Source organism: Lissotriton helveticus, chromosome 2_1 (assembly GCF_964261635.1).
Source record: "Lissotriton helveticus chromosome 2_1, aLisHel1.1, whole genome shotgun sequence".
Taxonomy (NCBI): domain Eukaryota; kingdom Metazoa; phylum Chordata; class Amphibia; order Caudata; family Salamandridae; genus Lissotriton; species Lissotriton helveticus.
This window is the reverse complement of record NC_136059.1, coordinates 316,132,963-316,156,969: the sequence shown is the minus strand read 5'-3', so window position 1 is coordinate 316,156,969 and position 24,007 is coordinate 316,132,963. Positions and strand designations below refer to the sequence as shown.

The 24,007-nt window shown below is 47.1% G+C and overlaps 1 protein-coding gene across 2 annotated transcripts in view; it reads left to right on the top strand.

Annotated features, from left to right (window-relative positions):
- MTMR12 (myotubularin related protein 12) overlaps window positions 1–24,007 on the top strand; it is an 813,877-nt gene that overhangs the window by 414,627 nt on the left and 375,243 nt on the right. For both annotated transcript variants that reach the window (XM_078674902.1, XM_078674903.1), the window contains exon 5: window positions 16,252–16,385. In XM_078674902.1, coding sequence (XP_078531028.1) covers window positions 16,252–16,385 — 134 coding nt within the window. The remainder of the gene's footprint in view (window positions 1–16,251; window positions 16,386–24,007) is intronic.

Here is a 24,007-nt window from a genome sequence, read left to right as displayed (position 1 = left end):
TGTGCCAGAGGCAAGCTCGTCTGCGCCCGTCCGGTCCCCGGAGGCGCACGGCGCAGGAATCGCTGCCCGACCAGAAATTGTCCAAAGGCAGAAAAAATATGGGAAAGAACGACTTTTGGAGATAGGTAAGACTGCGGCCCCCGTGGAAGACGATGGGAAGTCTCTCAGGGGAGGGCTGATTAATAGTCGGTCTATTACGAAGCATGCCGCAGAGGTCTCGGATATGATTGAGGATCTGCGTCTTGATGTATTATTCGTAACAGAAACATGGCTGACTATAGAGTCCACCGCTGTTCTGGGATTTGTCTGCCCTTATGGCTATAAAATCTTACATAAGCCTAGGGCTACAGGCAGAGGGGGAGGAGTGGGAGTGATCTTTAAAGAAGAACTGGATCTCAGACTCCTAAAGACTAATTAAGTTGAGGGCATAGAAATGATGGGGTTCGCACTATACTCCTTAAGTGGGAACCTATTTACCGGACTTCTATGCTATAGGCCCCCGGGGGGCACTACAGACTACCAGAACCTTTTTCATGTAATCACCAATCTCACGTTGGCCCACTCTAGAATGAGCATTCTTGGAGACTTTAATCTCTGGGAAGACGGGAAGGCCAATAATCATCTGCGAGACCTAAGACTTACCTGCACCAATCTAGACCTTACTCAGATGGTGGAAAGCCCGACACATGAAGGGGGACACGTCCTCGATTTGCTATTTTCTAATCAAGCCATAACGAGGGTACTAGATGTAATGCCTCAGACTTGGTCAGACCTTCATTTAGTCCGGTTTAGCATCAGGACGTTGCACCTAAGGGACAGTGAAGGCCAGCAAAGGTCCTACAGGATAGGTAGGGAATGGGCGAAATTAGGTCAGATTAGACCCCCAGTATTTGACCCAGAGGTCTCTCATTTCGACCCCATGCTATCTGTAGGAGAGAACTACTTATTATATACAAACCACATGTCGGCCATCTTGGATCAGGCAATCCCCCTGAAGATGATACAAAATAAGAGGAAGGCCATGGTGCCTTGCTTTAATGAGGAGCTGAAACAGCTCTGTTTGCTCCGTAAGAAGGCGGAAAGAAAATGGAGGAAGGTTTATGGAGAGGAAGATAAAATCGAACTAAGACGGAGACAGTTACATTATAAGGAAAGCATCCTCAAGGCCAAGGCCGACTTTTATGCCAGATCAATTGCCCATGCATCGAATGGGACAAAAGCCCTTTTTGAAATCACTAATGCTCTGTCTGCCCCAAAATGTATGGACAATAAAGTAGCAGCATCACAAAAACTCTGTGATGAAATCGCCACACACTTCCAAGATAAAATTGCTAAGATTGTGGATAGTCTGACTGCCATCAACGAGGCGGAACAGCTCAATCCTGTACAGATGGGAGCTGAAGATCAAGTACAACCGGCTTCTTTGAATAATTTTCCAACCCTCCCAAAAGCTGTATTTGACAGTTAGGAAGAGAGTGTATCCTCAGGCTCACCGAATGATCCCTTCCCCACTAGAATATGAAAGTCCTCTGGCCGAGATACTCTTCCTTGGCTGAGGCAGCTTTGTAATCAGTCTCTGGAGGAAGGAGAGGTCCCAGAGGAATGGAAAATGGCAGTGGTAACCCCACTGATTAAAAAGCCTTCCTTGGATCCATTAATACCAGCTAATTTTAGGCCCATTTCTCTCCTAACCTACCCAGTGAAGATTCTAGAGAAAGCAGTTAGTAGGGAACTGTCGGGCTTTCTGGAGGGAAACTCCATACTTGACAAAGACCAGTTTGGCTTCCGTCCTGGTCATGGGACGGAGACGGCCCTGGTTACAATGCTGGATAATCTTCGGATGCGTGCCGACAACGGGAATGCGACTGTGCTAGTGCTTCTCGACATGTCGGCCGCATTCGATACGGTGAACCACCTTATCTAATTGGAAAGACTGCAGAATCTGGGAGTAAGGGGGCGGGCACTACAATGGCTACAATCATACCTGGCAGGACGCCAGCAGTTGGTAACGCTGGCTCCTTTCGCTGCCCGTAAATCTTTAGTCACTCACGGGGTGCCGCCGGGCTCTGCGATTAGCCGTATTTTATGTAATATTTATATGCAGCCCCTGCTCCCCATTATAAAGTCTGCCGGAGTCTGTACAGTTAACTACGCGGACGATATACAATTGGCGTTCTCTCTGGAAGGTGACAATGCAGTATCTCTTGACCTGTTTCAGGAATGCATGCGGAAGACAGCCAACTGGCTTAGCAGGAATTCACTGCAGTTTAACGCAGGAAAGACCGAGGTAGTCTATTGCTCCTTGGGTGGGCCTCCTAGACAATTTCCTTTGGAATTTAGGTTGACCCCAGAGGAGGAACCGTTGACCCCTGCTAGCAAAGTACGCAATCTGGGGGTGCTGATTGACAAGGATCTCCAGATGGAATCACAGGCTAATAAGACCGCCAATGTCTGCTTCGCTTTATTACGCATGCTGCGTAAAATACTGCCCCTGCTACCTAAAGAGGCGCACCCACAGGTAGTTAGTAGTATAGTGGGTAGCAGGCTGGATTATGGTAACTCCCTGTATTTGGTGGCCCCATTATACATTCTGCAGGGGTTCCAAAGAATCCAGTCTGCAGCAGCTAAACTTGCCCTCGGTTGGCAAAGCTGCTCCTCAACAACACTGGCCTTGGGAGAGCTGCACTTTTTTACCGGTGACGGAGCGTATTCGCTTTAAATCCCTGTGCCTGATTTTTAAAGCAGTACATGAGTTAGGGCCAGTTCCTATGCAGGAAAGGTTCTCCTGGTACCAACCCACCAGGCAGCTCCGTTCGTCCAGTGCTGCGCTACTCACGGTGCCTAGGTTCAAACGGGCCAGTCTAGGAGGCAGAGCTTTCATCGTGGCCGGCGCGCAGCTGTGGAATGGACTCCGCCCGAGCCTTAGACAGATCAGCGCCCTGCTAGAGTTTCGCAGGAACCTGAAAACCTGGCTTTTCCCCAAGGCCTAGCTTGAGTCTCTTTAGGCTCGGGCAGGTGTGACCCACTCAATTGTGGCTCAGTTGACAGTCTGAAGCGCCAGGATACCCGTGGGGTGACAGTAAGCGCTATATAAGTTGTAAAATCAATCAATCAATCAATAGTGAATTCAAGAGATGTGTGCAAATAGCCATGACTACCAACTTTGTCCTAACCATCCTTGGAACTATATTTATTTGAGGCTGGAGAGTCCAATGCCTGACCTGGACATAACATAGTCGCTCCATTTCTCTGATCCTGAATTCTGTTTTGCAACACATGAAGAATGTAATGTTCCTACTCTGAAACAGATCTACAAAACTTCTGCAATCATCTTCCCTCCTGCTCAGAAATTGGTTGTTCTCCAGTGCTGTGGTAAAGTCAGTGTTAAAGTATGTTGGTGTATTGGGACAGAAAAGCCGTAGGGCTTAATTTCTCTGGCAGTTTGTGCCATATATGTAGTATGGTCACACTGGCGTGCTGATGTACACAATGATTGGTCTCGGTTTTTGTCTAGCCATATCAGGTACAACAATGCTCTGACAATTACAGCTTGATCCATGCCTGTCCATGTTTTATCTCATTAGGTTCTTGACCACTCCATCATTATTCTGAGCTGCACATGGTACGTGTAAAGATTTTGCAGTTCTAGTCCTCCCATTTGTCTTGGTCATTGCATTATGTGAAGTGGGACTCTAGGTTTGGAGTTATTGCATATGAACCTCGATATCAGATGCATCTGTTCAAAAAGCTTTTCTTACACATTCACTGCGAAAGCCTGAAAGAAATGCAAAGGTCGCTGTAGGATATTCATCTTAACTCAATTATTCCTTGCCAACAAATAAATGGAGAACAACATCCATCTTGTGAGGTGCACCTTATAAAGTCATTCCTAACTTTGAAGATATGGAATGCTAGCCTTGTGTATAGGTGGGATTCTGACATTTAAGTATTAAATGTGATGTTGCCCATGAGAGAGGACTTACCTCACAATTATTTAATTGATTCCGAGGCAGGGTCAGATATGTCCAAATTAATTTGTCTTCTACAGCCATGAAGATGTTCATCCAATGCTGGCAGTGACTCTGTGAGGTCTCCTAATGACAAGATCACGTCCACTTGGGTAGGGCCTAATTGAACTATGCAGTACCCAGTGTATAATGTGACAATAGTGAAAGGATTCCGAATCCGGAAAAATCTAGTCTCTTTTGCTTAGTCCAAAAGGCTTTATATCATAATTACAAATAACTCACTCACTATCCAGCACCACCCTTCGTTCCATATCTCCCACCTCTGTCAGCCGGTAATAAGGCGGTTTACATGTTATGGGATGAGCAGGGAGGAGAATAACAAGATGCCTATTATTATCGCCAGACAACCAGCATGACCTGTCATTGCGGATGAATACAAGCTCCAGAACATGTGGTTCTTCATCAGCCAAAAGATATTTCATATGTGCGTCCCTTCGACTATACGGTCTACAAAGCACCACTGCTTCTTATATTAATTCCTTTGCCACTCCACCATGAAACATAATGGGGACACCTGATAGTATTTCAGTAAAGTTGGGAATCACAGTCCTGCCTCCCCAGGAGTCTAACGCAGAATATGAATGACTATTTCTGGCCCTTCTCTGCTTGTGCAAAGTAGTTAATTGGTCCATGCAAATTTTATATGGTGTTCTTTGGGGCTCATAAGTGAAGTGTCACAAAAGGTAAAGGATATGTGTAGATCGGTTGTTTCAGACTGGAGCTATCATACTAAGAGACACCCCCCATGTGACATGTTTGTAAGTTCTCTTTTATTTCTCAGAAAGTGTAATGTGCCAGGCTATCTGGTATAAGGAGTGGGTAATCTAAATTCCTAATTACAGCTGTGCGCTTTGTGGGACTCTACTAAGTGGCGAAAGGCCAGCGCCAGCAGTGTGACTTTTTCCATTGTTCTATTACGTAGGTCGCAGTATCCCTATTTGGAGCCTGGTTGCACTCATATCTAATGTGCTGCAGTGACGGATTGCGTATATATTAAAGTTTGCCAATCTTCCCAAATCGTGCCTTGAAAAAGTCTGTGTACCAGACGAAACATGTGTCGGCTAATCGTGTGCTGGGAAGTTTAATTTTTGGACTTCAATAAAGTATACAAGAACACTTTATTTGATGATCTGATTGGTTTCTTTTGAACGGACTGGTGTTTCCTTATAGTCCTCGTTGCACAAGAGATCCAAAACGATATCATGGGATTACTCTGACCCATGACCAATAATATTTTTTGGTTAACTAAACAAGTTAGGTTGAATGGTTTGCTGCATGTGGCCAGCAGCTCCGTGATTTGGGCAAACAGGAGCTGGAAAAAGAGCACCCCTGCCTGATACCTCTTTCAATAGAGAATTGTCCTGACTCTCTTCTATTGACTGTGATGGCAGAAATAGGCATGGTGTAGCCACACTGTGCTAATCTCCTCAATGTGGGCCCAGACCTGAATGCCTCAAACCTCTTGCCCAGACACTGCCAATATGTGATCAAATGCCTTCTCAGCATCGTATTGCATCAGGGCTTCCTAATCATCTTGATATTTTCTATAATGTGGAAAAATTTCTTAGAGTTGTCACTACAGTTTCTACCAGGAATAAATCCTGACTGGTCAGGGTCTATCAAGCCTGGCATATATGACCCCAGTCTAGCCGTCAACTCCCCAGTTAACAACTTTACATCCAAGAATAATAACAAGATTAGTAAGTATGATGCACAAATGGAACACTCTCAGCCCTGCTTTTGTATTTTAGTAATTGGACCTTCAGCACCAGTCCCTGGGGTCTTTGAATGAATTGAATAAATGCATTAATGTCAGGGCAAAGCTGTGGCAGAATGTCTTGTAGAATGTTGTCATAAAGCCTTGCAGGCCCAGTGCATTAGTTGTATTTGAGCATAGCAATGGATGCATTATCGTCCTCCAACTTAATAGGCCGTTCTAGAGTTCTAGCTTGTGCAAGGAAGAGACACTGTAACCCAACTGTTTCCAGATATTTGTATAAGTTTGGAATTGGAAGCTCTTGTCTGGAGTGTCTGCCCTATGTAGGTCACAATAGAACTCCTTAAAAGCTGTGGTGTTAGGAGGGTAAATCATGGCTGCTGAACTGGCACAAGAGGAAGTGAGAAGGGTGCACCATCCATACACAATGGACTCTACACGTTTTTCTCTGTACACCACACATATATTGGGTTTAAATATTTCTTTACAGTGAGGCCTACAAGATCAAGATTTACTAATGCTAAAATACTTTGTGATCAACAATGCATTACTGTATCTTCATCGGTTTAGAAAAGTATTAACATTTGCTTGCCAATGCTGACGGAGTGGGGAAGCCTGCATACAGTTTTCAATGTGTTTTCTTTTGTTATATATGCAAATTGTGCACATGGACAGCTCCGCCTATTATAATCCTTTGCTAATTGGTTTATATATGGAAAGGTGTTGGGCCCTCGCCCATGTTGTACTCTCAAAACTCAATAAAATATGTTTAAAAATAAAGAAAAACTTTTGTGGATACCCCTTTTAAAGTTGTGTGATAATGCAGTGGCAACCCACCTAGTCTTGTAAGAAGCAGAAGATAAATACTGCCTTTGGAACCAATTTCATTTTAATCTGTGGTAGTCTATTTAGCAGGCATATGTCTCACCCTCTGTTGTTCAGCATGTTTTAATGCTGCGAGCATCTTAGTCAGTGAGTTTAGGTCTCTTGCAACAAAACACAATATTTTGACCATTCTGAGGTGACCTCCTAGTGGCTCTGACTAGCTGTACCTCTGTAGGATGTCAATGAATCTCTCAGTTATCTCCCCCTCCCTGTTTTGCTCTTTCAAGTGTATCCGTTCATAACATAGGAACTCCTGTTCCTCTGCATGATTTTCTACATCATTCTCCAGGGCCACAGCTCAATCTTGCAGAAACATTCAAGTTATTCTTGATGCCATGTAGGTAGTGTTTCAGTGTCTCCTGCAGCACAACGAAATAATCTCTTAGATCCTTAAAGAGGTCTTCCATAAACGCTCTTGTTATGGGAGCATTGTTCTCCTTTGATTTGTGGGAGTCATGAGCCGAATCATGTGTTGCTGCTGATCTGGGCTTAAGCTGGGCTTCCAGTTTCTGCCTATTCATTAACTTGTCGCTGATCGTCTGCTTCTGTTCTGCTTGACCCTCTTGCAGCCCTGAAGCTGAGCCAATGGTTCTGGGTTACCATTACTCTGCATATTGAGGCCGGCCAGCTCCCCAAGCTCCCTTAGTGAGTTTGTGCGTTTTGAGCGCTCACAGTATTCCAGTCTTCCTGTCCCAGCGCACTCCTTGATGGCATGGCGATTCTTCTGCTTCTCCTTTGATCAAGGTACCTTTTTGGATCGGTGCCCCAGTGATGCAATCAGTCAAGGCTTCACTGGGGAGGTTTGGGTCTCGTGCCCCCACTATCTGTCTCCTTTCAGCTGTACCGCCTTAGTCTTGAGCTTCAGGGTATCACAATCGGTGATTCTTTATCTGCTTCTTAGGGTCTTGGCCTCGGTTTCAGTACAGCACTCCACTTGCTGTCTGCAGAAGGGCCTATTTTGCCAGCAGGCGAGATACCCTCCAGGCCCAGAGCCCTATCCCCCAAATTCCCCTGATGTTGTCCTCTATGGTCCGCGATAGCCAGGTTTTAACCTTACCAGCCCCGTCACTCTGGGGGCGCTCCCATATACTTCATAGAGATCCCGCTATGCTCGGGGCCACCTCCTTCTTTCTCGCCTTTGCCCTTTACTATACCGCAGACAGTCTCTGCTGTCTTTAAGTGTGTGCTCAAACCAACATTGTCATCTTGGGGTCTGGGGCTCTGATATGCTGAATTAAGGACCGTGCATGCTGACTCCGTTATAGGATCGTGTATCATGCACGCACACCGCGCCCTCGTCCCCAGCAAAGATTCCATGCAGTGTCTCCTCCTCTGCCTCTCTGGGGTTTGGCCCTTCTCATCTTCCAGAATCCTACTCCTCCACTATCTTAGCAACAACCCGTTTCCATCTTTTAGTGATGTAGTCAAAGTGTGAAGCAATACACTCCGCCCATCAACCCCTTTGGTTTTGCTTTGTTCGCCCTAAGTTGGCAGTGTATGCCCAGACGTGGGTCCCTTGCTCACTTTGCCACTGGATTCAAGCTAGCCTGGCTGATGACGGCTGATTTGCCAGAAACCGGTCCCAGGATGCTTGTTTCCGGTCCAGGGAAGACCTTGCTTGGCAGTTCGGGCTGGACTGTTCCCATGAGGCACAGGGTCAGACTGATGATTTGCATATGGCCATGTCTGAACTGGGGTGGCGGAGTGAGCTAAAGAATGATGATTGATTAAACCCAGATCAGTTGACTGGGGGTGAGTGCCTGCAATATTCAACACTTCGTCCATTTTCCCCTTTAGTTTTGCGTAGTCAAAGTCTGAGCAGTGGTTTTATTTTGGCAAAGTCCATCTTTGTTGCACTAAATTTTAGATGCCCATGTTCGACTCATTGCTGGATGCATGCTAGCTATGGTGTTGGATTGCAGGGTAAAAGTAGCAAGATGTTCCTTCAGCGTAGGATACGTTTAGGTCTTTTCTATTGAACAGGGTGCGTAGTATGAGTAGAGTAGAGTATAGTGAATATGAGCCCTACAGATCGTAGATTTGTATGGATTCAATGTCGATCAAACGTGTATCAAAGCAGAGCTGCTTTTTTTGGCTCAGTATCATCCTAGCTATCTTCATCAACTGGTTCCTGAATGACCACTAAGATGTTAATCTCTATTAAGGATAGTGAGATTTCAGTTCACTTAGACACAAGAGTGTCTAAGTGTTTTGACCTTTCAGATCCAGAAATGGTATTGTTTTGCAGCAAAGCACAACTGATGCCGCATTAATAGGATGTTCTGGCAGGTGGAAGATGTTTACACTCCTATTCATAAAAAATGAATTGTTTCTAGGCTCCCTACCATCTAATCTTAGTTTTCATCTGGCTGTCCTTAAGGCCCTATATAGACCTTGAGTAGCAAAATCCTCACCGAGGCTGACCAAATAGCCTCTATATCAGAATGGGGTAGGGGTTGTTGTTTGCTGCCTGATCTAACATGGAAAGACAGCAATCATGGTTGTGGTGGTGTAGCGGCGGGGCCTGCAAACTCTAGGAACTCCATAAGCTCTAGGGACGGAAGGATGTCTTTACCCCGAGGCACATAGGACGTTTTATGATTACCATCCCGTTGGTGCCCTAAGGTGTTTTTAGCAAAATTGTTATCCTTGGAATTCCTCGCACATGGGATTATGATGTTGGATCTGATATTCTGTTCTCCATTTATACGCCTTTTTAAAAAAAAATATTATATAAAGATAACTATAGCGGACCTTTGGGTGTAACAAGTACACCAGCATGGTGTTGCTTTCACTGCTATGTCCACAACCACCAGCTATTCTGCCACTAAGTCAGAGTTTCCCTGCAATTCAGGGGCAAGACAGCTGTTGACCATGGTAGGAGACAATTCCATGGGAAAAGATCATAGCAAAAAAAAATCATAGTCAAAGACAACTGGTGATTTCCCTTCTACAAGATTGAAATGAAGCAAACATTTCGAGAAACACCTGGTGTTGGACCTGGCCCTTTTTGGCAGGTTCACCCCGAAACTTTTTGCTTTTGACTAGCCTGTTTCTGCGCACTTTTTCACTGTGGTACAGTGTAAAGTGCGTGAGCTCTCTATGTCTGTGTGGTGAGTGACCTGCCCTCCCATAGGAATGAATGGGGAATATGTATGCCCATGGTAGTTCCTGATGTGTGGGGAGTGCAGGGTCGAGTTTGGTATGTGCGAACTCGTGAGATTGAATGCTGTGTAATGGTGTATGCGGCATGATTGTGTCTAGTGTAGAAGTGCCACTTTTAGAAGTTGGCATATTTGTGTAATTTGTGTCTGGCGTGTGATTGGCTGAGGCTGGCTGGTGAGCCTGGATCCAAGAGTCTGGGAGGGTCTGCCCCGGTGGTGAATGGAGTGTTTAGCATGCTGATGTGAGGGGAGGAGGGAGCCTGGGCCTGCTTGTGGATTGACTGTCTGGTTTGAGGGTCCTGAGTGAGGCTGGGTTTTCCCCACACAATGCTGGCTCCACCCCCTGTGGTGCGTCTGATGTCCCTAGCCTGGCCAGTGAAAGGAATTCCCTATAACCAGTTCTAGCTGGTTCTCACACTGCCTGCACCCTGCTAGACAAAGGATTTCTCTGTATAAAAAGGGGCTGTGTCCCCTTCCAAAATGTTCTTGTTTTTTCTAACTTGAATCCTGCCAGGGGCGTTCTGCTGCTTGGGCCCAGGGGAATCCATGGGCCCTGCCCAGCCCCTGGATGCCTGGAGGACTTCTGGGGGACCCCTCTGCCTTGCCTGGGCTGATAGGGGGACTTTGATTTGCCCTGGATACCTGTTGGACATATCTTGGACTCTGGAGACCATTTGCTGGGTCCCCTTTGCTTCCCTTTGCTGCTGGACCTTGCTTGTAGCACTGGGGGAGTGCTTTATTTGAGACAGAGACCTTCTTTTGCTTCTCTAGCGCCTGGGAACGCTTTATTTGGCCCCCAGCGCTTAATAGCGCTCTACTCTGCTTCTAGCGCCTGGAAGCGCTTTGGTTGCTGTCTCTAGCGCTGGGGAGCGCTTTATTTCTACTGGGACCTTGTTGGCCCTCTAGCGCTTGGTAGCGCTTTTATTCCCCGTTTATTTACTTAATTTACGGGTGCCACCCCGTTTATTTATTTATCTTATCTGGCGAAGGTGCCCACCCCTCATTCTGCCCCCTTCGTTTCACCGCCGCGGCCCGAGCCGTTTAAGATAATGGCCGCTGGAGATGCCGCGCTGTGATTGGCGGGCCGCGGGAGGCTCGCCCTGGAAGGCCACGCTGTGGTTGGCGGGCCGCGGGAGGCTCGCTCTGGAAGGCCGCGCTGTGATCGGCCAGCGCTGAGGAGACCGGAGAAGGAGATGGCGGCGGCCGCTGTGGGGCTCCCGAGGGTGAGGGGGAGCCCCGCACCCAGAGAGGGGACGCTGCCACGAGGAGCGGGAGCACTCCGCCCCCGCCGCCGAGCCTGCCAGACCCGGTGAGTGCATGGAAGGAGAGGAGGGGCGTCTGGGCACATTGCCGGTGCCCGCCCCTCCCCTCCAGCGCGGGTGCCTGGGTTCAGAGAGGCCCGTGGGGCCTCCCTTGATGCCGAGTCCCCCGAGAGGGACTCCGCCTACCGCCACATTGTGTTAAAGAGCCCACGAGAGGCTCTGAGGGCCTTACGGTGTTCTCTTTGTTAGAGCCGCAAAGGCTCCCCGGGGACATTTTGCGATTAAGAGCCCAGCGAGGCTCCAACCTGGGGCATTTCTTTGATTTATGAGCCCTGAGAGGCTCAGGCGACCTTGCTGTATGTAGAGCCACGAGGGAGGCTCAAGGCGCTATTTATTTCTACGAGCCACAGAGGCTCAAGGGGCATTCTGTTTGGTTCTTGAGCCCACGAGGCTCCAACGTGTGGCCCCATTGTTTGCACCAGTTGCCCAGCACTTTGTGGGCAACTGCCACGTTTAGGCCCCTGACATTGAGACACAGGGCGTCCCAGCCCCAACAAGGCCAGTTGGCCTAGGGACTGCCACAGGTTGTGGCTTATGTAGTTTTTGCGCTATTGAGTTATGGTCTGGCACCTCTGAATGTTTTTATGCATCATGTGTCTTCCTTGATTTTACACCTCTGAATGTGTTGGTTTATGCATCATGTGTTTTTCCTTCCCTGCACCTCTGAATGTGTTTTTGATGCATCATGTGCCATGTTCTACACCGCTGAATGTATTTTTATGCATCATGTGTTTTCTTTCCTTGCACCTCTGAATGTGTTTTTATGCATTGTGTGTTTTTCCTGTGTTGCACCTCTGAATGTTTTTATGAATCATGTGTAATGTGTTCTTGCTTACACCCCTAAATGTATTTTATTCTTAGGTGGTTGTCCTTTCCAGTACAGGTGGACCTGGTGAGGTCCTGGTTCCCTGCGTGACATTCTCCTAAGGTGGTTAGGGTTGCGTAGGTGGTACTTACCTGTTACCAGTAGTTACTGGTTGTGTGCTATACTTGCTAATTTGTGCTACAGTGATTTTATATCCTATATTCTCGAAGTGCTATTTCTAAAAGTGTTGATTCTGACAGTGGCCCATGTGGCCCTGTCCTGTACATAATCCCTTGTGAATATTGCCCGTGCCATTTGGCACAATGTACATGTGTGACTTCTATTTGATGTGTTTTTACAATACAGAAGTTATTTTATTATAACCTTGTGTGGAGTTCATTTTGTGGTGTGCCTAGGATGTTGTTGCTTTTGTGTGCTGGCGCAAATGCTTTACACATTGCCTCCGAGTTTAGCCTTACTGCTCGTGCCAAGCTACCAAGGGGGTGAGCAGGGGTTATCTTGGCGTGTGACTCCCTTGCCCTGACTAGAATGGTGGTTTCTGCCTGGCTTTGGCGTCAGCCTTAGCCTACCAGAAATAGCCAGTTCTAACACCTGTTTTTTCAGAAATTATGGAAAATGCAGCTAAATTAATGTTAGAAATGTAATCAAATGTCACTTTTAAATACTTTATTAGTGAAAGTACCATTTTTAAAAAGAAAGGTGGAAGGGAGCACACTGCCTGACATACCAGCACTCCGTTTCGCTCAGATGCGTTAAGGTAAAAGCAGTGCATGGTAACATTTCAGCAAATTTCTTTAGTTTTCACCTGTGTTGGTGCAGCAGTGCAGTTTATCTCTAGAGATGTGTTTCAGGATAGTTGTAAAAAGTTGTTTTAGAGGTGCTGGCAATGCCACCCACAGTATTTGCGTGTCTCTGTACTTACTAAGAGCAGGTTCATCAACCACAGCTAGTCACCCCATCAGCTGAAGGGAGCTTTTTTAACAAGCATTTACAATGCAGTGGTCTAGGCATTCTTAAAGTTAGAGCTATTGGCATTGCTTAAGAAATTATTTTTATTTATGTTTTTGTTTTTAAAACCTAAATAAATGGCATTGTCATTTACAATGCCAATAGCAGGGCAGGAGAGCAAGCACAACGAACAAGGGGGCAGGACAGCAAGCACAACCAAATAGGGGGCAGGAGAGCAAGCACAAGCAACGAGGGGGCAGGACAGCAAGCACAAGCAATGAGGGGGGGCAGGAGAGATGGCACAAACAACTAGGGGGGCAGGAGAGCAAGCACAACCAACGAGGGGGGGCAGGAGAGCGAGCAAGCACAACCAACGAGGGGGGGCAGGAGAGCAAGCACAGCCAACGAGGGGGCGGGGCAGGAGAGCAAGCACATCCAACGAGGGGGGGGCAGGAGAGCAAGCACAAGCAACGAGGGGGGGGCAGGAGAGCAAGCACAAGCAACGAGGGGGGGAAGGAGAGCAAGCACAAGCAACGAGGGGGGAAGGAGAGCAAGCACAAGCAACGAGGGGGCAGGACAGAAAGCACAAGCAACGAGGGGGCAGGACAGAAAGCACAAGCAACGAGGGGGCACAACAGCAAGCACGAGGTGGCAGGAGAGCAAGCACAACCAACGAGGGGGGGGCCAGGAGAACAAGCACAACCAACGAGGGAGGGGCAGGAGAGCAAGCACAACCAACGAGGGCGGGGGGGCAGGAGAGCAAGCACAACCAACGAGGGGGGGCAGGACATCAAGCACAACCAGCGAGGGGGGGCAGGAGAGCAAGCACAAAGGGGGGGCAGGAGAGCAAGCACAACAAACGAGGGGGCAGGGGCAGGAGAGCAAGCACAACCAACGATGGGGGGGCAGGAGAGCAAGCACAGCCAACGAGAGGGGGGCAGGAGAGCAAGTACAACCAGCGAGAGGGGGGTGGGGGGGGCAGGAGAGCAAGCACAACCAACGAGGGGGGGGCAGGAGAGCAAGTACAACCAGCGAGGGGGGGGGCAGGAGAGCAAGCACAACCAACGATGGGGGGGCAGGAGAGCAAGCACAGCCAACGAGGGGGGGGCAGGAGAGCAAGTACAACTAGCGAGGGGGGGGCAGGAGAGCAAGCACAACCAGCGAGGGGGGGGGCAGGAGAGCAAGCACAACTAGCGAGGGTGGGGGGGCAGGAGAGGAAGCACAACCAACGAGGGGGCAGGGCCAGGAGAGCAAGCACAACCAACGAGGGGGGGGGGCAGGAGAGCAAGCATAACCAGCGATGGGGGGGGGCATGAGAGGAGGCACAACCAACGAGGGGGGGCAAGAACATGGGCACAATCAGGGAAGATAGGCAAGAAAAGCGAGCACTTACCGGAGGACTCTGCAGCTTCTCGACTTCTTCCGGCGGCGGTCGGGCAGAAATGGCGTCAGAAAAGCGCCACCATTTTCGCATTCGGGGGTGTGGTTTTTGCTGTTGAGTGACTGGTGATGTCACGGAGTTAAAAACAGCAAAAAACACGCCCCCCGAATCCGAAAAAGACGGTGCTTGAACAGAGTGAAGCCCCTCTCCTCCAATGGCTGGCCTCCGTTTAGGAAGCCAGCCAATGGAGAAGAGGGGCGGGTTCAAGCCCCATACTGTAAACCTAAAATCTCGACTGCGTGACACTGCTGCGCAGTGTACGCTAGGCCGAGACCTAAAAAGCACTATCCATCAGCTCAAGGGAGCTTTTTTTTTAAAAAGCACTGTCCATCGCTGAGCCCTAAAAACTCGTTATCCCTTAACCATGTTTGAACCCTAAAAGCACCCTACTATCCCTTAGCACCACCCTCCTCCTAACCCTAAAAACTACTTAGTACACCTTAGCACTAACCCAAACTCACCCCTAAATTCTCCTTACTACTCAATAGCACTTCAGAGCCCTGTACCCTAAAAAAGCCTTTCTGTCCCCTACATTACCCATGTTTGAACGCTAGAAACTCCCTACTATCTTTAGCACCACCTATCCCTGAACCCTAAAAACTTACTACACCCATAACGCCTAAAAACACAAAACGAAAAGGTGTAGTATCTTTTCACATTTGAAGTATATACAACAAGTATATGTATAACAAGTATATATTCTATTCGCAAGGAACATCCGTGTTATGCTGACCCAGATTGTCCACCTGGGGGAAACCCCCGCAGACACCGCAATACATCGATTTACAGAAGATGGTTCTTCCAAGTTGTGTCTCCTAATCAGCGGCTTTATCCTTTTACATTTTAATATGCATTTACTTTTAATAGCCTCCACTCTAACTTTTCTAAACAAGGTCACATCTCAGTTTTGGTTTGTCATCATGTTCTTTACTGAAGGTCATATTTCTGCAATCTTTTCACATGCTACTTGGGAGAAGGATGAGGTGGTTGCAGAGACGAAGCCTGCACTGAATATTGCCTCCATCCAAGTGTAATTGACATCCTTTTTGTGACAGAAGGAATGATAGAGGTGCAATGTAAGGGGTTTAGTGGCCCGAATCATTACCCAACTCTCAGTTTATGATCCAGTCTAGTTTCATATATTTTAAGTTTCCCCTTTTCCAGTTTAGGAATATGTGCAAAACCTTGTGTGCGAGAGTAAAAAAAGTCATAAGGAGTTACTTGGACGCTTGCAGGTTATGATTGTATGAATGCCTGCCCTATAGAAGATTAGTTAGATGTGTAATTATAGAACCTCAATCATATAATGGAACATAATGCATTGTGTACAAAGGCAATCCAGAACTGTGCAAGAATACCGTGTCAAGACGTTTCAACCCTTTGGAATGTCCTAATGCTGTGATCATCCTCAGGGTAGGACCTCATTATGAGCAGCAGCCCAAAAAGTGCGTGAGTCACTGTGAGATTTAGCTTAGCTCTGAAGCTGGATGATTCATTGTTAGTACGTAGTATATCGCTAGCTGGCAGCACCAGAGTTCTGCTAAATAATGTGCAAACCTGCATGCTAGTTGTTCCAACTCAATTTATTTCTCAGATGGGTTCCAACAACATGAAATAGATCACTGCTTTTACATGTGGTGAATTGGTTCTTTTCACTCGTTGCACAATTCCTTTGTTTTAATCATTTGCTTAGGTGTTTTATGTTGTATTTTCTTTTCAACCAGACTTGCCTCTGAAAATTCATGTATTTATTGTTTACTTTACAGCTTATCTAATATTCTTTCACAAATATATCCTAGAGGTTTAGAAATAATTGTATCCGATCACCCGTGCACTTACAACTTGAAGAAGTATATACAGACTGACGTTCAATGAAAATATCTGTTTGACATAAGCTTACTTGTTCTCTTTATGTGTTAGTTTATGATGAAAAAAAGAAATCCTTATTGTCCGGACTAGTAAGAAAATATCCTGAGAAACTGATTCTTTATTGCAAAGACTTTCGAGTTTTCCACTTTTGTTTAAAATTTACGAAAGAAGAGGAAGTTAAAAGGGTAAGTTTGAAATGGCAGTTGACATTTAATTGTTTTTCATATTTTCTGCTCTTGTCATTAATTTTCTCTTGAGTAGTTTAAAGTTTGTTGTCTATTCAGAGATCCATCTATCTGCCTTTAACCACCTCAATTTGGAATAAAGTAATGTAAGCATTCATTTTTGTTTGACATTTAAAATAGTGAAAGTATTCATGTTTAGTTTATACTTTTACAAGTCGCTGTAAATGTCAGGCTTGGCTTACTCTGTTTTTACACCTATATAGTGCAGGAATTCACAAAATGCAAGCGACTCTGTCACAGAGCCCATCCGAAAACTAACTAGCGCAATCTGTGCGTGCAAAATCGACTACATGTCTTGAGATGCTGGCCTATTGCTTCTACTGTACTAGACCACTTGAGTATGGATGTCAATTAAGGGTCGCAGTGGTTTTAAATGTATGTTGTGTGCTTACGATTTAGAGTGTTTGCGTGAGAGGGCATATGTGTGTGTTTTGTGTTTGAGCAAAAGTGAGTGAGTCACTAACATGTAGTGAGTAAGAATGAATGAATTTCAGTGGCAGTAAGTATGAGTGAGTCAGAGAGAGTTAATGTGTGGGTGAAAGTGACTGAGTGAGTGGGAACGTGCATGAGGGAGCGTTTGACAGTGTGAGTGAGAATGAATAACAGTGAGTGAGAATGAGTGTAAGTGATTGAGAATGAGTAAGAAGGAGAATATGTGAGTGAGAGTAAGAATGAGTGCAGGTGAATGACTGAGAATTATTGTGTACGTGCAAGTTAGTTAGAATGGATGTATGAGTTATAGTGTGAGTGAATTAATATAAGTAAGACTGTGGTGTTATGTCTGAGAGTCTGCTGTTGGCCCGGGCACATTCAAGGTAATACTTGGCTTATGGGGGACCCATGACAAGATACTAGTGTTATCATGCTGGCTGCATGACTGGCACCTGTAACAAAAAGTCTGGCAGAGGCATACTGGAGGTATGTTCTGGCATAACTAGCACCCATGGTAAAATACTCATATTGGCATACTAGAGGAAACTCGTGGCAGGGCATTAACGGCAAAATTCTGGCACTGCTGCATTGCATATAATTTTTGTCATATAGGGACAGCAATCAATCAATCCGTGTTCTTATAGAGCGTGACTACTCCCCCATTAGAGTCTCATGGCGCTCTGGGGGGGGGGGGGAGTTGAGGGATGTGGATCTGCGGTTCAGGGTTCAGCCGAAGTGCCAGGACTTGAGGTCATTCCTGAATTGAGGCAGCAATGGTGTTTGCCTGACATGCAGAGGCAGGAAGTTCCAGGTCTTTGCAGCGAGGTAGGAGAAGGATCTTCCTCCAACTGTGATATTGCGCATCCGTGGGATGGTGGACAGAGCCAGTTGGGTAGAGCGAAGAAGTCTGATGGGAGTGAGGAAGGAGAGGCGGTGGTTGAAGAATGCAGGTCCAGCATTGTGGAGGGTTTGTAGGCATGCATGAGGAGCTTGAAGGTGATTCTTTTGTTGACAGGTAGCCAGTGCAGATCTCTCATGTAACCGGTGATGTGGTTGCTGAGTGGGATGTTCAGGATGAGTTTGGGTGAGGCGTTCTGGGTGTTCTGCAGTTTTTTTGGAGTTTCTGGGTGGTGCCGGAGTAGAGTGCGTTGCCGTAGTCAACTGCTGATGACAAGCGCGTGGATGATCATTTTCCTGGACTCAGTGGGGATCCACTTGGAGATCTTGCGAGGCAGGCGGAGCTTGTGGAAGCAGGAGGACGACACAGCATTGAACAGTTAATTTAAGAGCCATCCAGTTGGCGACGACTTTCATCCTGTTGTGGAAGTTGCTCTTGGCGGTTGTGGGTTCTTCACTGAGAGAGATAATCAGCTGGGTGTTGTTGATGTAGGAGACGATGTTGAGTTTGTGGCATCTGACAATGGCTGCAAGCGGGCCATGTAGATGTTGAAGAGGTTGGGGCTCAGGGAGGATCCCTGAGGCACCCCACAGTTGATTTCTGTGGGTTCTGAATTGAAAGGTGGATGTCGACTCTGTGTTCGGTCGGTGAGGATGGAGCGGATCCATTTTAGGGCTTTGTTGTGGATTCTGCCGTTGTGGAGTCTTGCACAGAAGTTTGGTGGGAAATGGTGTCAAAGGCGGATGAGAGGTCCAGGAGGATGAGGGCTGCAGTATTGACTAGGGCGAGGAGGGTGCAGATGATGTCTGTAGCGATAACGGGAGCGGTCTCAGTTCTGTGGTTGCTTCTGAAGCCCAATTGGGAGGGGTTAAGGATGTGGTTCGCCTCGATGAACTCGGAGAATTGGGAGTTGATGGCTTTCTCGATTACTTTGGCTGGGAAGGGGAGCAAAGAGATGGGTCTGTAGTTCTTGAGGTCTGCCGGGTTGGCAAATATTTTTTTTCAGCAGGGGGTTGATCTCTATATGCTTCCAGTCTTCAGGGAAGGTGGCGGACTCGATGGAGCAGTTGATGGTTTGGCAGAGTTAGAGTGCGATGGAGGTGTTGGCTCTGTTGAAGATGTAGTGATGGCAGGGATCCTTGGGGTAAAACACAAACAATTGAAGAAGGGTCTGAGGGAAATTTAAAGACCTGCCCAGTTCGTATCCCCCTAACTGTAATCCTAACAACAAAAAGAACCGGGGGTCTATAACGGAGCTTCAAGTACTCCGAGCTGCTGCAAAACTCCTACATAAGTGAGTTAGGCGCTAATAGAGCTACATAAGTCTCTATATCAGAATGTGTGCCAGGACAAACCTGTTGAAGGACCTACTGAGATTGTTGGTAAGACCCGTACAGAGATGTGTTGGATTCCCATCAAATAGGTATGTAGATCAAGTGTTCTCATTTGGTCATCCAAAAATGGGGTGGTATGTCTCTTGATCAATGAGACCCATCCATCGCCCTTACTCAATTGGGTCGCACCATCAATCGCTAAGGTACCCATGAACAAATGATAAAGATGGGATCGAGTGCAGTGCAAAAATCAAAAGATGTGTGAGTTAAAAACAAGGGGTAAAAGGATCAATAGGCGAAAAACTCTAATGTAATTTGTCCTTTCCCTCAAACAAACAAGAACAATGCAGAGGAAGCAGTCTAAACATATAACTGCATTTACAAGGCCAACATGTTTCAGCCGGTAGGGACAAGATCCCATGGCTTTCTTCAGGGCCAGAGTTCTGAGCATTAGCTACTGCATACATAAAGTGAACGTAACGACAATCTGTAAAGGATATACATAAATAGTCCAAAATCGTGTTCCTCTGTACCAAACGGTGTCTCTTACATCTGAGTAGTACAGGGAGTGTACCTCACCTCTCCTGGAACCCAGCTCAGGAAGAAGGAGGCCCCGCTCTGTCCGGCGTTGTCTCAAGGCCTTCCACCAAGCTCGGGTCCTGCGATGAGACAACGCCGGACAGAGCGGGGCCTCCTTCTTCCTGAGCTGGGTTCCAGGAGAGGTGAGGTACACTCCCTGTACTACTCAGATGTAAGAGACACCGTTTGGTACAGAGGAACACGATTTTGGACTATTTATGTATATCCTTTACAGATTGTCGTTACGTTCACTTTATGTATGCAGTAGCTAATGCTTAGAACTCTGGCCCTGAAGAAAGCCATGGGATCTTGTCCCTACCGGCTGAAACATGTTGGCCTTGTAAATGCAGTTATATGTTTAGACTGCTTCCTCTGCATTGTTCTTGTTTGTTTGAGGGAAAGGACAAATTACATTAGAGTTTTTCGCCTATTGATCCTTTTACCCCTTGTTTTTAACTCACACATCTTTTGATTTTTGCACTGCACTCGATCCCATCTTTATCATTTGTTCATGGGTACCTTAGCGATTGATGGTGCGACCCAATTGAGTAAGGGCGATGGATGGGTCTCATTGATCAAGAGACATACCACCCCATTTTTGGATGACCAAATGAGAACACTTGATCTACATACCTATTTGATGGGAATCCAACACATCTCTGTACGGGTCTTACCAACAATCTCAGTAGGTCCTTCGACAGGTTTGTCCTGGCACACATTCTGATATAGAGACTTATGTAGCTCTATTAGCGCCTAACTCACTTATGTAGGAGTTTTGCAGCAGCTCGGAGTACTTGAAGCTCCGTTATAGACCCCCGGTTCTTTTTGTTGTTAGGGATCCTTGGGGGCCTCTTAGTTCATTCTCTTCATGATCCTGAGGGTGTTGTCAGAGGTGAGGGTTGTCCAGTTGGGTACGGTCTGCTGGGGTCTGGAGCCGTTGGGTGGAGTGGTATTGGCTGGGTCTTGTGTTGCAAAACAGTCGTAGATCTCCTTGATTTTGTGATGGAAGAAGGTGGCGAGGTATCGCAGAGGTCTTGAGAGGGTGGAATGTCTGCATATGAGGGCTCCAATGAAAAAATGGTGGCCCTGGCACACTGTAGGTAGTTTTTGTCATATTGGGCACCCGTAGCACATTTATAAAAAAATGGAGTCAATACTTGGAGCGTCCGGTTTCACTGGCTTCATACACCATGAAAGGCCTTGAATATTTAACAAGTGTCTTTCCTGAGCTTACAACTTTTTAGCACGTTGTCCTCCCCTCCCATCTGTGCCATTACTGTGCCCTTCCCACTGTTGCCCATTCCTTCTCTGCCTGCCCGTTCCCGCCGCTGCCTTCCCTGCGGCCCTGCCCCCGCTCTCCAATTCACCTGCTCCCACCTCCCAGCTGCTCCTCCCTCCCCTTCTTATGGCGGCCGCTGTGCGGGCGAGCCTCTGGCGCGCCAGCAACCCTGGCCCCCTGAACGCCACGACACACGACTCCGCTATGACTCCAGCACCCTCCACGCCGGACGATCACACACCTGCTGCCTGGCCGCCCCAACGCGCACACAGGACCTTTTTCCTGCCGGAACTGCAGCTACACCAGCACCCGACCCGCCAACCCACCGACCAGGAAAGAATCCAACTACCTCGGATGCATCCTCCTCAACACCCGCTCCGCCCGCAAACACCCTGTTGAACTCTGGAACCTACTCGACTCAACCTCCCCAGACGTCGCCTTCCTGACGGAGACCTGGATAAACCCCTCCTCGGCACCCGACATCGCCATAGCCATCCCGGACGGCTATTTTTTAAATGTATTTATTTATTTATTTGAACTTATAATGCGCAACAGCTACCCGCAGTGGGTTTCCCGGCGCCAGGGATAGACAAAAGAAGAAAAAGGAGACACAACAACAGTGCAATGAACCAGCTAGAGCGACAGGACAGATCTATTGGAAAAGCAGGGTCTTAAGTTTTTTCCGAAAACAAAATAAATCAGTCTCTGATTTCAGGGCGGTAGGTAGTGCGTTCCAGGATTTGGGACCAAGATGGGAGAAAGACCGACCCCCCATCTTTACAAGTTTGAATCTTGGAACAACAAAATCGCCATTTGCAGAAGATCTCAGTGTGCGACTGGGCTTGTAGGTTTGGACAAGACTCTGTAGATATTTTGGGGCCGAGCCCTGCTTAATTTAAAAAAGATAACACAGGGCTTTAAATTTAATACGGCTCGGGACCCTAAGCCAATGTAGGTCACGAAGAGCCTGTGAGGCTGAAGATCTCCTCGGAACATTACAAAGAAGCCGGGGCGACGAATTTTGCACTACCTGAAGTTTATTAATGGTAGTAGTGTCGGCGCCGAGATATAAGACATTTCCATAGTCCAGGCGAGAGATTACTAGCGCCTGGACAACGGTTCTCTGGGTGGCACGGGGCAGCATCCATAGGATTTTCTGGAGCCATCTCAAGGTGGCAAAACAGACGGAGGCCACCTTAGTGGCCTGCTGCCTCATAGAGAGTTTGTCATCTATAAGGAATCCAAGGTTGCGAACCACAGAGGCAGGCTGGGGGAGGGGTCCCATATCGTTAGGCCAGTGCTGAGGGCCCCAAAGATCTTTGTTTTTCCCCAAGATGACAATCTCGGTCTTGTCACCGTTTAACTTGAGGAGATGCCTCTGCATCCACTCAGCCACACGTGATAATCAGACCTTCAAGACCGATATATTGTTGCACTCCCTGCTGGAAAGGGAGAAAACAATCTGAGTGTCGTCGGCGTATGAAAATATAGTCAGCCCAGCGTCCTCCACGATGGTGGCCAGGGGTCTGACATAGATATTAAATAATAAGGGGCTGAGTAGAGACCCCTGGGGAACGCCATACGCCGATGAACAGGTAGCAGATACAGCTTTCGTTGAAAAAACCTGGAAAGTGCGCTCGCTTAGAAAGGAGGCAATCCAGGCTAACGCAGGACCATCTACTCCCAGGGACCGGAGAGAATTCAAAAGGATGGAATGAGACACGGTATCGAACGCCGCACTCAAATCCAAAAGGATGAGTGCAGATGTCTCCCCGTGGTCGATACCGTGCCACAGACTCTCCGTCACCCCCAGGAGCGCGGTCTCGGTGGAATGATGTGCTCGGAAGCCGGACTGGGAAGAATGTAAAAATCCCGAGCTTTCCACAAGATGATTTAACTGAGTGTTTGTCGTGTATTTCTATAGGTTCTGAATCAGTCCCCCTATTCCTGACCCTATTCTGGTTAAACTAACTATCAAGTTAACTAACAGTCAGCCCATGAGGCATGAAAACCCCCATGATGCAGATACCGTTATCTGACGCAGTCACACTACGGCACAGGAACGTGTTATCTGATTAGGTCATAACGCTTGAGATCTAATTAGACAAGCGACATTCCTCCAGCCCCTGATAAGGCATACGACGTTCTCATAACAAATCAAACCTATGACAACCTGGATAATCCGTGCGGCCATTGTTTTGATTTCACAGAGAACTTTTGCAAAAGAATGTGCTAACGAGCAAGTCGTATGACATCTTTATTGACGTACCTATGTCCATCCTTACGTCAATCTCGGCACCTTTAAGGTATAAATATTGCCGACCTTGCCCTATGCAAACACACGCGTGGTGACAAGACGGAGCAGCCATACTTGCCGAAGCCGAGAGCAGAAGCAGACCCCGCTGGCAGCAGCCCCGCCTTCCTGACGCGCTGAGAGACGCGCTGCTATCTCAAGCCGAGAGACCCAGCACCGGCGCTTCTGGGCAGCCCTCGCAGGCAGCCTGGAATATCGAGAGCAGAGAAAGAGATACCATTCCTCATTCATCCTAACTTCCAGGTACAGAACTGAATAACCCCTCACAGAGAATTCTTTAGTTATTCACTTGGCAAAAACAAACTTAACTTAAATTGTAACTTTCTATTCCTGCCCACGCATTAGACTTAGGTCAGGTACACGGGGTAGGCGTATTTAGAAACACCAGTTGAGTACGTTTAGTCAAATGTATATGTGTATGTAAATATATCTTAATCATTTTAAAACATCATATGGCTCAGAAACCATATCAATGTTTTTACAGTATTATTTTATACTATTGCTTTTAATGTATGCACTTTACTTAACTATAAGTATTGCAATAATATCGATCCATTTCTCATGTATGAGAAAAGAGACTGATCAATAAATAACACCTTTTTATTGAACACGCCCGTCTCTCTTCCTTTTCTCTACATTCTGATGAGACTAAGAATGCACGTACTGACTGAGTAAAATAATTGCCTTGTGCTCACACGACTCTTGAGATTGACTCTTGATTAGGGG